Genomic DNA, 12,824 nt, shown 5'->3' on the forward strand with positions numbered 1-12,824 from the left:
CACCCTTAGAGGAAGGGGCTGAGCAGATCAATACCTGGGCCTGTTTGGCAACCTGGCTGTCCCTCTTTCAGCGGGAACCTCTCTGAAGGGGGGAGCAAGAAAGCGGGGGATGCAACCCCCTCCCACCTTTCAAATCCTGACACTGGAAGTTTAACGGAGGCAGTTTTTGCTGGGACGGGTGGGGTGGGGTTATCGAAGGCCAACCGCAGGATGTTTGACTAGTTACAGCCGGCTCAGAGGAGCACTTTCACTTTACGTCAGATAGGCTGGGTTTTTTTTTAAGGGGCTGCCTGCCTGCTTCATCCGAGGGTGGAGATCCTCGGGAGTGCTTCGCACTGATGTAGCTCGGCTGTAAACAAGTCTGGGAGGGCCGCCTTCCCTGGAGGCTGATGATTAAGGCTAAAGATTGAACGCCACATGGATCCCATCATGCGGGGAACCACTGAGTCATTCGGCCAAAACCCAAGAATGGAGGCTGCCTGCTTGGTCTTAAACCCAGACCGTTGCTTGGGGAAGTGTTTTTGTCTGTTTTTAAAGTGGACAACAATTTCCAGCTTTATGGACCCGATTTGCCTGTTAAATAGGGTTCCCCCCCCTCATTTTACATCAGAAAAGACCCATTTGGGAGACATTCCACCTCCTCTGGTTCCATTCGTTTTGTATTTGGTGGATCGGGCAACCTCTGGAAGATCCTGGGGATTGTGCAACAGGCCCCTGGCCCCTTCAGAAGTGTGCAGTCTTGCATTAAAGGCTGCAGCCTACACATTCCAGGTAGAGGTGTGCAGATTTTTCCAGTTCAGAGTTATTCACACTCCTACGATTAACCCCAAAGATTGCAGAAGGTTTGAAGTTTATTTGTCTAGCTTTGGCCATCAGGCGGGTGGGACGGGAACCCCCACGCTCCCTCCCAGGACTGAACACTGCTGGAGTTTCTGATGAGCCCGGCCCTGTTTAAGTACATAGATAAACAGACGGGCCCAGGAAAGAGTGTGAAGTGTTACTTGCTTGATTAATCCGTTCACATACCACCCACCCAATCTGGAAGGATTTCTCACTTCACGCTGCATTCCAGCTCCTAACTGGAGTCAACAAAAGCTGGCCCTGGTAAGAAGGAGGTGTAAATGGGTTTGGTACGAGAGGGCAACCGTTTCCTGGCAGCCTGTCTTTTTCCCTAAGGCGCCTGCCGTGTCTCCGTGCTGTGGCTTAGGCTTGACCTGAAATAGCCGGGAGGGATGGAGCTCTGTTTTCCTCCTGAGCCTGAGACCGGCTCTCGTGGCGGTCCCTCTCTCGGCGGTGTTTCCGTTGGCCTGGCATAGCATCCGCCAGGGAGGGGTGTCGGCCTGGAATGGTCTTTGGCTTGGGTGTGGGTTCCTGTGCGTCTGAGAAAGGGAAAGCCATCAGCCTCTTAGCAGGGGTCAGTCGGGAGGTTTTGAAACAAAATGTGATAGGGGGATAGGCTGTTGTGTAGCGGCTGAGTTCAAGAGACATTGCCAGCCTTTGCTGGCTAGGTGGACGAGTGAAATCCAAAAGCTGGACAAATCCGTGCATTAGGCACCCGTTTGCTAGCTTTTGGAAGCTCCTTGCGGTGGGGGCTCAGTGTTTGCCATCCAACAAGCATCCTACCCCACTTGGCTCCAGCATTTCCAACAAGACCTTCATGGGCGGGTCTGGATACACAAATCCAGGAAGGAGATTGGAAATGGAAAACAGCCAGGGCCCAGTAAGCTTTGTGGAGGGAGGACGCTGGGGCTCCCCTTAGTAATAGGCTGAATCCTCTTCTCCTCCCTCAGAACCCCTGCCCGGAATCCAGCGCCTCTTTCCTCTCCAGGATCACCTTCTGGTGGATCACCGGGTAAGAGAGAGACTGTGGAGCTGAGCTCCAGCCAGCAGCGACCAAGAGGTTCTGTTTTTTGCCCGTTCCGCTCAAGGTTAGGTCCTCCCTGACCACGGGACGGGTATAGAGAGATCAAAAGAAGCCCTGGCAAATTGAATTGGGATGCGCTGGCTGGGTGGTGGGCCCATTTCACTGACGGGCAAGCCGGCCCGGGTGAGGTCTTCTCTTCCAAAAGGACCAAATAAGCCCTGCTAAGCGCCCTTCTTTTCCCCATGCAGGCTGATGGTCCGGGGCTACCGGCAGCCCTTGGAGGCCAAGGACCTCTGGTCGCTGAACAAGGAGGATACGTCAGAAGAGGTGGTTCCCGGTTTGGTGAAGAACTGGACGAAGGAATATGCAAAAGCCAAGAAGTAAGTGGGTAGCGATGCATCCCATGGAGAGGACGCTGCTGGGAATCCTTACTTTAGGGGAAGTCATTCATCTTTTAGCTTAAGGGAAGTCTTTTATGCTTTGATGGCAAGTGCAGACAGATTCCTTCTTCTTAATTACTGTGTTGACCGCTTAGTGTCTGTATTCTCTCTGATGGCAACAAAGATTTGATCAGCGAAGTCCAGAATTCTCTTGCCTCCCCACTATTCTGTGTATATGATCAACCCTGAATTGCATGGGTTGTTGAGTCTTTTGCAGGCTTGCACAGCCCAGCACCTCCTTACACAAGTGTAAGCCCTGTTTGGCTCAGTGGGGCCTAACATCCCTCACTTGCGTATTGGCAAGCTGGAGGTGTTGATTTTGTGGAGTGTCCCCCCCACCATCAGGGCATTTGCTCTCTGGTCCTGACAGCAAGCGGGATCCAGAAATACGTAGGACAGGGACCCAACTACAAGGTGGCCAGAATCCTGTTGCTTAGCATCATAAATGGCCCTAGAGTAGGCCCATTGAACTAATGGAGATTTAATGAGTCAACCCCTCTGTACGTTCCCTTGATTCAAAGGAACCTACGACCTCTTGTGCTAAAGTAAATCACAGTTAGAGTAGACCTCTTTGAATCGAGGGAACTTATGGAGGGAATTGACTCATCCACTCCTCATGGATTCAGTTGGCCTTCTCTGGTGCTATGTACTATGCTAAGCAACAGGATTTGGGCCGTTGAGTGAAAATGATGTATGTGAGTGGCCCTAACCGATTGCTCCTGTTTTCTTTTTAAATTATAAATCACTGCCTTATTTATATGACATTTCTCACTCTTGATGGCTCTCAGTGATCTACAGTATTTAAAACAATATAATAAGGATCATGAGAAACTGTTCAGATGTTGAAAAGTTTATCGAAAGATTTACTGGGGGGTCTCCTGGAAAAAGTGGGTTTTTCCTTTCGGAGATGAGGATGAAATCCTGCCTAGAAGGAGCAACCATGGATGTGTTGTTTGCAAAAACAACAGCACGCAAAATCTGGAGGGGAGGGGGTCTTGCATGAGATGTGTACGGACTTCTGAACTCTTGGAAGCAAGCTTTGGTTAAGGACCTGCTCCCGTCTTCTCGCTAGGCTCCCGGAGCCGGTGATGTACTCGCCCAAGGCGGCCACCCAGTCGGGCAACTCCCACGGGGACGGCATGGAAGAGGCGGAAGCTCTCATCATCAAACCGTCTCGAAGGGAACGAGAGCCCTCCCTGTTCAAGGTTTTATACAAAACGTTCGGGCCCTATTTCTTCATGAGCTTCCTCTTCAAGGCCTTTCACGACCTCCTGATGTTTGCGGGCCCTGAAATGTTGAAGTAAGTAGAGCGTCCTCTCGCTTCCTTCCAGCGCGGCCAAGCTCAGGGGCTCGACCGAGGAGTTCCCCAGGTCTCTCCTGAGCTGCTCACCGGTGTAGCAAAGACTGGGGGGGGGGGGAGGGCTGGGTGTCTCCTTTGGCTTTGCTCTTTCCTTCAGAGGGCTTCCTCTGGTTTCCCCTCTGTATCCTCGCCCACATAAAATCCCTCCGGTCCAGCAATTGATGTTCCCAAGCCTTTATTGTCTGGTCTGCACAGAAGCTTCATTTCCTACAGGTGGTAGACCATTCAGCCATCAGCTTGGAGAAACAACAACAACAACAATAATAATAATAATAAACTTTAGGGGAAAAAACCCTTTCTGCATTTATGGAACAAGATTCAGGAATTTGAGGGCATGACGGGTTGAATTCTCAGTGGCCAGACTCCACCTCCGTACGAATTTCAAAACTAAAAACCCTCAGAGTGGTCTCCTAATGTACACTAGAAAAGAGTTTTAGGAAGTCCACCTTTTTCCGGCCTCCTCGGTTCAGTCCTTGCCACGGAAGCCCCCCCCCCCCCGAAAGAGTCTAGAGTGAATCTGTCGGAGTGATTCTTGCTTCTCTCTCACCGGGAGGGCGGCCTCTCTCGTTTGAGCGGGCGGCATCCAGATTTCTTCTCTGGATGTCTCTGCTGTTCAGGATCCGAGGGCCGGCAACTGTGGGAACAGCCTTTTCCATTTGCCTTCGCCTCTTCAGGAGGAACGCTCCCTTGGCCGCTTGCCCGCAGGTGCCAGGTTGACACCCTGGTAAACCTTTGCCAGGTGTGTTCCTGCTCAGCAGGTGTGGAGTCGAATGTCAGACGTGACGCCCAGGCGTCGCTTGCTTCGAACTGCTGCTCGACAGAATATTATACCCACGTCATTAATGGCTGGGTTTTATGTGTGGTCGCCCCTCTTCCTTCGGCAGTCTGGTCTGAGAACTTTGTAAGGGCACGGCAGCGGAGGAAAGGTTTTTAAAGAAAAAGAAAACAGCTCTTTGACATTATTTTAAGGCCAGAGTGTTCTGTTTACGAAGGCCGGAATCATTTCTTTGGAAGATTTACTTTGGGGCCACTTGGAGATAAGGAGCTGACCAAGGTTGACCTCCTTCACAGCAGCCTGGGCAATAATTGGAGGTGGGAGCAAGAAAAAGGCGTTGTTAGCAGCTGGTTCTCTGCCGGTTGCGGCTTCCTCTGATGCAGCCTGGCATGTTTCCTCCCAGGTTGCTCATTAACTTTGTCAGCGACCGAGAAGCCCCCAGTTGGCAAGGCTACCTGTACGCCGTGCTGCTCTTTGTCTCCGCTGGGCTGCAAACCTTGGTCCTCCACCAGTACTTCCACATCTGCTTTGTGACCGGCATGAGGCTCAAAACCGCCGTGATCGGCGCCGTCTATCGGAAGGTACCTGCCTGAATTTGGCACCAGAACGCAGCCAGCCTCGTTGGTGAAATAGGCAGGGATCTGTGACAATATAAGCCAGGAAACCTTTTTTTCTTTTGAAGCTTCAGACCCAAGCCACCGGTCCCCATGTTGGTTTAGCTTTAACCTAGGGCCATGTGGCTAGAGTCATCCTCAAGATGTGTAGCTGGAGAGGGGCTGTGCCTGTTCTAATTCATCACTTGGCATCCAGCCGCCTCCACACCTGAGTACAGGTGACTTCCACCTTTGTGTAAAGTGTAGCTTAGCAACGCCTGCCTTATCCTTTGATCATGCCGCCTTCAAGATTAGGGCTGCGCTAATTTGCTTGCTGATAGGTTTTCAAAAGGCAGAGGTAACCCCCCCTCTCTCTAACCCCGCCACGTGCCCACCTCAGTTAGTGAAGCAGATTTTGGTTTTCAAAAGCATCCAGACTAACCTGAAAGTGTTGCTTTCCTAGAGGAAACTAAGAGCTTCCTTTACAGCTGTCTGCCTTCTTGCCAGATCTTGATAAAATTACTTCAGGGGGTGTCTCAATCCAGCGGCTAGTCCTAGCTGGATTAGAGGTGGCCTGTAGGTTGCTTTCTCTGTCCCAGGGGTGTAGTTTAGCATGACATCTGGACCTGCCCCTTCCAGCCTGGGTTCGGCTTCCCTTGAGGCTCCTTTTGGGTAGATCTTGCAAACGGAATGTCTACACCCTGGAGATCTCTCAGTCTTTCTGACACTGGTGTGTTTCTCTCCTGCTGCCCAGGCCTTGGTCATCACTAATTCTGCGAGGAAGACCTCAACCGTCGGGGAGATCGTCAACCTGATGTCGGTGGACGCCCAGAGGTTCATGGACTTGGTGACCTACATCAACATGATCTGGTCTGCCCCTCTGCAGGTTATCCTGGCGCTGTATTTGCTGTGGCAGGTAACCGCCCTTCCCAGCTCAGCGGACGTGGCTTGCTTTCTGTAGCTAAACAGCAGTCCCTTCCTGGAAATCTGGTGAAGGGGGGGGGTGGCCTTTATGGGTCAAAGCCTTCAGCCCCGAAATCTCAGGTGGGGGCATGGAGGAGGACAGCCCGGCCGTTTGCTCCCACACTGGATGGAACACTGGGCTCAAGACTTAATTTTATTTATTGGACTTATATACCGCCCCATAGCGCTACAAGCACTCTCCGGGCGGTTTACAATTTTTAATTATACAGGCTACACATTCCCCCCCCCCCCCCCAGCAAGCTGGGTACTCATTTTACCGACCTCGGAAGGATGGAAGGCTGAGTCAACCTTGAGCCGGCTACCTGGGATTTGAACCCCAGGTCGTGAGCACAGTTTTAGCTTGCAGTACAGCGTTTTAACCACTGCGCCACGAGAGGCGCCTCAAGAGGCCAGGGCTTGGAAAAAGTACCGTTTTGGACAGTGTACCCAGAACGTGCCAGCCAGCATGGCCGTTCTGGAGTAACGTTCCCACCATGTGTCTGGGAAGACTGGTTTTGCTGAAGGTCGCTGTGGGGCCCCTTGTGGGCCATCGAGATGAGCAGGGCCATCCCCGGGTTTCCACCCACGCTGTCCCCTCCATCGGGACTCTTCCTCTGGGAAATGCTGGAGCTTTCCAAAGGGGCCAGTGCTCGAACGAAGCAGGTGCTCATGCTAGGGCGTTAGGGGCCCTCCCCAGTTGCCTCAGGAAAGAGCCTGGGGTCTTTACACCTCTTTCAGCCTGAGGACTTGGGGGCCACATTCCAGTGGTGTGAGAGGCCAAAAGCAAAAAGGGGCCGAACCAAATAGTTGCTTTTTAAAAAAAGTTTAAACCTTTGGCTTTAGAAGGGGGCAGAAGAAAACAATATAAAAGCTGAGAATTCACCAAATAAAGTTTTTCTGAGGGATCCGTCTTGGCTATCTGGGGAGCCCCGTAGGTTTGACTTCAGGACCTGACGTTTCTCTTCATCCCCAGGCCAGGGCGCTTCTAAAGCCTTCCCAGATTGACCTCTGAGTAAGCCATCTCTGTGTCCTTATCAATGTCGCCCTTATCAACTCTTTTTCTACTCAGAATCTAGGTCCCTCTGTGTTGGCCGGCGTGGCCGTCATGTTGCTCCTGGTCCCAGTGAACGCCGTGATAGCAATGAAAACAAAAACCTACCAGGTATGGGGAAGCTGGTCTCTGACTAAGAAATGCTGACACTCCATGTAAGGCGTGCACGCTTTCCCGTTTTCCGTTCCTTAGAACTGCCTTTACACAAGACAGAGAGGGATTCAGAATGATTAGTCCCTAATGCCAGCAAAACCGGGTCCGGTAATTTTGCTCTAGGCGACTTCACACTCCTTCACCCAAGTCTGTCTCTATTTTAAATAAACAATCTGGAAGGTCTGCTCTTCCTCTTTATTTACTTTAGGACCCTCATTTGGTAATATGGTAATGTGGCCAGATCAAAACAATCTTAGTCAAAAATATCCAATTTACTATAGTAGCTTGGTCTATACAAGGAGACAGCTTACAGACAATTTGTCTTTTTATATTTTATTACAAAAGATATCATTTCAACAAGCTTAGTTTAATGTCATTTAGTATTTCCAAAATAACCCCCAGCCTTAGCCACCAGTCATTTCCTCTATAAACTGAAAACAATAAAATGTCTATCTTAAATAAGCATTCTTACTCAATCCTTTTGATTAAAGTTCTGTCGGCTGCATTTCGCTCGGTGTCGTCTCTCTCCATCTCTTCTCCGTCCTTCTCCTCCTCCTTCTTCTCGCCCATCTTCCTTAAATTAAGAAGTTATGTCCTTGTCCATCGGAGCTGAGATAAGATAAGGGTCAGCTTGCTCTTCTTAACTTTTTTTTTCTTTAGCTGGAGAAGAACTGACCTTGTACATTTTCCCTCTAATTAGCACCTGGGCGTAAGCAGATTTCTAGCTTTTTCGTTGCAGCTCTGAAATAAATCCTATAAAATACAACACTATTCTATTTTCATAATCAAATCCATGACAACACCCAGCTAAACCCTCCTGTTTTTCCAGCCGAGAGATTTTTTTTTTTTAAAAGCCTTGTTAATTCCAGCAACAAGTTTGCTCTATAAATCCTGCCGGCCGATGCCAGGATTTTGCCTTGACGTGGTTTTTCTTGCCTTTGGGTCATTTCAGGTTGCGTACATGAAGAGTAAAGACAACCGGATCAAGCTGATGAATGAAATTCTCAACGGGATCAAAGTGCTCAAGCTTTACGCCTGGGAACTGGCCTTCAAAGACAAGGTCCTGGAGATTAGGCAGGAGGAGCTGAAGGTGCTCAAGAAGTTGGCCTACCTGGCCGCCGTCGGGACGTTCACGTGGGTGTGCGCCCCGTTCTTGGTGAGTACGGCCTGGTGGTGAAGGCATCGCTTCATGTTGTGTTTGGAGCATTCACTCACAGAGCTTGGACGCCAGGAAAGGTTGAGAGTGGGACCTGCCAGCTTTGAGTCGAGCATATCCAGTGCCCAGCCTAGTGTAGCAGACTACAACACCCATCATTCCCAGCTAGCACACACCTTCCATTTGGTCAGATGCACCAACGGCTTGGGCTGGGATTAAGCTCTTCCCCGAAGACCTGGTGATGCAGACAGTTCCCTTCGGCTTGTTCTCTTCAATAGGCAGATATCTGCAAACTCTGGAGAACAACGAGGCCACCCTCTTAGAGTTCTCTCCGGGAGGCTTGCTAAATTCACAGTCCAAGTTCTCAAGAAGAGTCAAAGAATCAGGCCGGTGTTTTGAAAAAGAACCTTTTCTTTGTTGCTGAATAGATCTCTTGAGCTGGAGGGCAGCACCTTCTCGGAGTAGCAGGATCAATGCACCACAGCACCTGCTGCTGAGCATTTTGAGCACACACACACACACACACACAGAGAGAGAGAGAGGCAGAGATCCACAGTCGTGCCCATCTAGGGTCTATATGCCCGGTGGGGACCCTGTGGAGCTGTTGTGGGAGAAGCGAAGGGAGGTCGGCGGGGAGAGGAAAAGGGAATCCCCTCCCTCCGAGTCTTGCCTTTAAAAAAACCCTTAATATTCCCCCAGTCCTGAACCTTTTGCCAGTCCTAAACCAGTGCCCAAGATCAGCAAAGCAACCACGGGTATTCGTGCCGTTCTCTCGGTCCACCGTCGTGTCTTTCCATGAGAAAGGCGCAGCGTGTAACGGCTCTTTTGTTCTCCCGGCGTAAGAGAACGGCGCAGCTCTTAACGTCCTGATCCGTGTTATTCTAGGTAGCTTTATCAACGTTTGCTGTTTATGTGACAGTTTCTGAGCTGAACGTTCTGGACGCCCAGAAGGCCTTTGTCTCCCTGGCGCTCTTCAACATCCTCCGGTTCCCCCTCAACATGCTTCCGATGGTCATCAGCAGCATCGTCCAGGTAAGGGTCTCGTTCTTCGGTGGGAGGTGGCCTGGCCATTGCTATGGGGCTGGGGTGGGTGGGTGGGTCCTCTGTGGGTCTGGCCGCGTTGGGTCCCCTGGGGGACCCACCACAAGCCCCTCCTGGCACTGCGGATGAAATGGGAAGAGACGGGAAGCCGTCTCCTGGTTTCAGAGATCTCTTCTCCTCGCTGAAACAAGGCGCAGGAGGGCCACCAGCCTTGTTCGGAACATGAGTTGAGTTTCCAGAAGCCTCGTTCTCTGTTTTAATTGGGGGGAGGGAGCCCATTTCACTGCAGGGTTTTTTGGGGTTGGTTTGATGGTGGTAGTTGGTGCCCTCCAGGCATGCGAATCTGCCTCCCCCCCCCAACACATACCACTTTTCATTAGGTTGTGGCTGATACAAAAGGCCTTTTGCCACCACCGGCCCTGGAGGGCAGCTTGCTAGTCAGAGCCCTTGATTCCGGGACAGAAGGGCCGACGGTCTGATCCTGCAGGAGGCAACTTCTCCAGGCCCGGCGGCTGCTCTGGGGCCGGAGTGGGGAGCCTTTGTGGGTCTGAGGCCAAGCTGGGTCTTTGGGTGTGTGTGTGTGTGTGTGTGTGGTCTGTGGACTTCTGCTGTCTGAGATCATGCATCTTCCTTTCCCAGATCAGGCTAAACCTTCCTCTCTCTCACCCAGCATTAGGCTCCTTGCAGTAGCTAAGTGGATCTGGAGGCATCTGGGGCGTGGAGGCCAAAGTCCGTCCTTCCTATTGCCCCCTAGGGCAACTGGGGTCTTCGGAGCTGCCCGACCTGGAGGATTCTCTTTTCATTCCCTTCTAGCACTAGATGGGTTCCCTGCATCAGTGTGTGGTGTGTAGCCCCCCCCAATCACATTGTGGGGAGGCATCTCTGAGCCCATCCAGTCCTGCCCTGAAAAGTCTTCCCACGAGCCACTTTGCCAGCAGCAGTGAAGTCTGTAGATCCGTCATGCGCGGAGGGTCCATGTTTTTGAGGGACCTAGTTTTGGGGAGGGATGAACGGACAGATGTCCCAGGGGCAAAAATGACGGGCGCCTCTGTCCCTTCCCCTCCTCTGCCTTTCCCTGTTTAGGCCAGCGTGTCTCTGAAGCGCCTCCGAGTGTTCCTCTCCCACGAAGAGTTGGATCTGGACAGTATCGTCCGAGGTTCCATCAAAGACTGTGAGTTCAGTTTCTACTCTGGAGGCCTGGGAAGGAGGGCTGTGTTTCGTGCCTCTCTCTGACGGGCTTGAAAACCCTTCTTCCTTCCCTAGCGGACGGCAACAGCGTGGTTGTGAAGAACGCCACCTTCAGCTGGTCCAGGAGCGACCCGCCTTCGCTGCATAAGTAAGAGTCTGTCTTGCCTTCCCCTGGGGGGGGCGGTTAGCTTTTCACGACACTCAAGGATTAAGTTTTCTCCCACTTTGCTGCCCAGAGGGAACCAGTGAGGCTGTTCAAACAACAAATTCCTTTTTCTCCCTGTCGTAAAGGAAGATCATAAGTCCTCTTTGAGAAGTTCCTGGAAATTCCTTCTGCCCCTGTGCAGTGATTATATTCAGTTTTTGAAAATATTTCTCTCGTTTTGAAGGAACCTGCAGTAGCCTTTGTTATGAAAGAGAGAGACAGACAGACAGACAGACAGACAGACAGGCCCATCCGCCTATCCATCTAGACCCATCTACCCCTGTCTTAACTTTTTCTTCCGTCTGCCTATTCCCTCTTGGGATGGCACAACGGAGACTCACGCTGTCTCGGTTATTTTCCTAGCATAACTTTCGCAGTCCCGCAGCGCCGCTTGATTGCCATCGTCGGTCAGGTTGGCTGCGGCAAATCGTCCCTGCTCTCGGCGCTTCTGGGGGAAATGGAAAAGCGAGAAGGTTTCGTCTCTATTCAGGTGCGACCGCCGGGCAAGCGGTTTTCTTGCCCTTGTGGGGTGTGTTTGCGTGTGTTCTTTTAAAGATCCAAAACACAAAGAAGAAAACCACGGAGGAACTGGGCTGCTTCTTGGGTGGGATTTCGAGGCCCGAAAACGGGCTCGCTCCTCGTGGTTTCTTCCTCAAGTTCAGCACTGCCCCTCTTTGGGAAGGCTGGTGGCTGAGAGCTGCAGGGGGGGGACTTGGGGGGGTGGTCTTCCTGTCCGAGATGAGGAAGGAGCTTTCTCTGGACCGGCTGGGTGACTCTGGAAGTGCCGCCTTCCTCTGTGGTTTTCCTTGTGTCGTGGGGACACTTTTCCCTGAGCCGTTTCTTCCCCCAAATTGACCCATTGGCCCCTCTCGTGGGTTGAGTGTCTCAAGGTGTGGGGGAAGCAGGGTGGCAGGTGGCGTGAATGAGCGGGTCTTGGGACGAACAAGCCACCGACTCAGGGAGCGCCGGGCCAGGCAGCTGGGGGGGGGGGCAATCCTGAACCTCCGGCTCTCCTTTCCCTGCAGGGCTCAGTCGCCTATGTCCCTCAACAAGCTTGGATCCAGAACGCGACTCTGGAGCAGAACATCCTCTTTGGGATGGAAATGAAGGGGAGCCAGTATAAGAGGGTGCTGGAGGCCTGCGCCCTGCTGCCGGATCTGGAGATTTTCCCATCAGGAGACCAGACCGAAATCGGAGAAAAGGTAGCCGGGGGGGGGGCGGGGGGAGAGAGAGAGAGCTGGCCTTTTGAGTCTTTCCTGGGAGTTGTTGCAGGCTGAGGTTTTCCTGTCCCGGCTTCTCGGGTCACGAGAGCGTCTCTTGGATTTGACTCCCGGTGTTGGGTGACATCTCGCTTGCAGGATCCTTACCCTAATTTGTAGACAAGCCGTCCTGTGGAAAAGTTCCGTTTACGTTGGACGTGCACACTTGCCTCAGGCAGCTTTTGCAGGTGGCATGATATAGGCACCATGCTCGTTAGGCTAACGAAATAGATCCCGGCATTCTACGTCCCTGCCTAGCAATCCAGGAGAACTTGAGATGTTGAAGTCTTTTTGAAAAAAAACCCATCTTTCTGACGGGAGCTTGAACCTCTCGTGTGAGCCCGTTCCGTTCAGACGCCAGAGGTTGCCTTTGCTTTTCCTCCTCCTCCTCCTCCTCCTCCTCCTCCTCAGGGCGTGAACCTGTCCGGTGGCCAGAAGCAACGGGTCAGCCTGGCTCGGGCGGTCTACTGCAACGCTGACGTTTACTTGCTGGACGACCCCTTGTCGGCTGTCGACGCCCACGTCGGGAAACACATTTTCGAGAAGGTCATCGGGCCCAGGGGACTCTTGAAGAACACAGTAAGTCTGAGGCTTTGCAGGGGGGGGGCAGTGCCCCATAAAGGGTGGGGAGAATCTTGTCTTTTCGTCCCGGTGGTTGAATATCATCCCGCCTGTCCTGACGTTGGACACAACACCTCCCCCTAGCGGTGCCCTCCATGGCCTCCGATGATAAAGAAAAGTTTTCATATTCCAGAAAAGCTGTGGGGCCACACAGC

The 12,824-nt window shown here is 52.1% G+C and overlaps 1 protein-coding gene across 2 annotated transcripts in view; it reads left to right on the top strand.

The window, feature by feature from the left end:
- The window catches only part of LOC110087057 (ATP binding cassette subfamily C member 1 (ABCC1 blood group)), a 43,329-nt gene that overhangs the window by 15,752 nt on the left and 14,753 nt on the right, over positions 1–12,824 (top strand). For both annotated transcript variants that reach the window (XR_013539128.1, XM_072982813.2), the window contains exons 6-18: positions 1,791–1,852; positions 2,113–2,244; positions 3,377–3,604; positions 4,843–5,020; positions 5,787–5,948; positions 7,065–7,157; positions 8,152–8,355; positions 9,241–9,387; positions 10,480–10,567; positions 10,660–10,732; positions 11,153–11,279; positions 11,815–11,991; positions 12,460–12,627. Coding sequence is in view for 1 of the 2 variants with exons in the window: in XM_072982813.2 (XP_072838914.2) it covers positions 1,791–1,852; positions 2,113–2,244; positions 3,377–3,604; positions 4,843–5,020; positions 5,787–5,948; positions 7,065–7,157; positions 8,152–8,355; positions 9,241–9,387; positions 10,480–10,567; positions 10,660–10,732; positions 11,153–11,279; positions 11,815–11,991; positions 12,460–12,627 (1,839 nt within the window). In the remaining variant the exon portion in view is untranslated. The remainder of the gene's footprint in view (positions 1–1,790; positions 1,853–2,112; positions 2,245–3,376; positions 3,605–4,842; positions 5,021–5,786; positions 5,949–7,064; positions 7,158–8,151; positions 8,356–9,240; positions 9,388–10,479; positions 10,568–10,659; positions 10,733–11,152; positions 11,280–11,814; positions 11,992–12,459; positions 12,628–12,824) is intronic.

This window comes from Pogona vitticeps, chromosome 13 (assembly GCF_051106095.1).
Source record: "Pogona vitticeps strain Pit_001003342236 chromosome 13, PviZW2.1, whole genome shotgun sequence".
Lineage (NCBI taxonomy): Eukaryota > Metazoa > Chordata > Lepidosauria > Squamata > Agamidae > Pogona > Pogona vitticeps.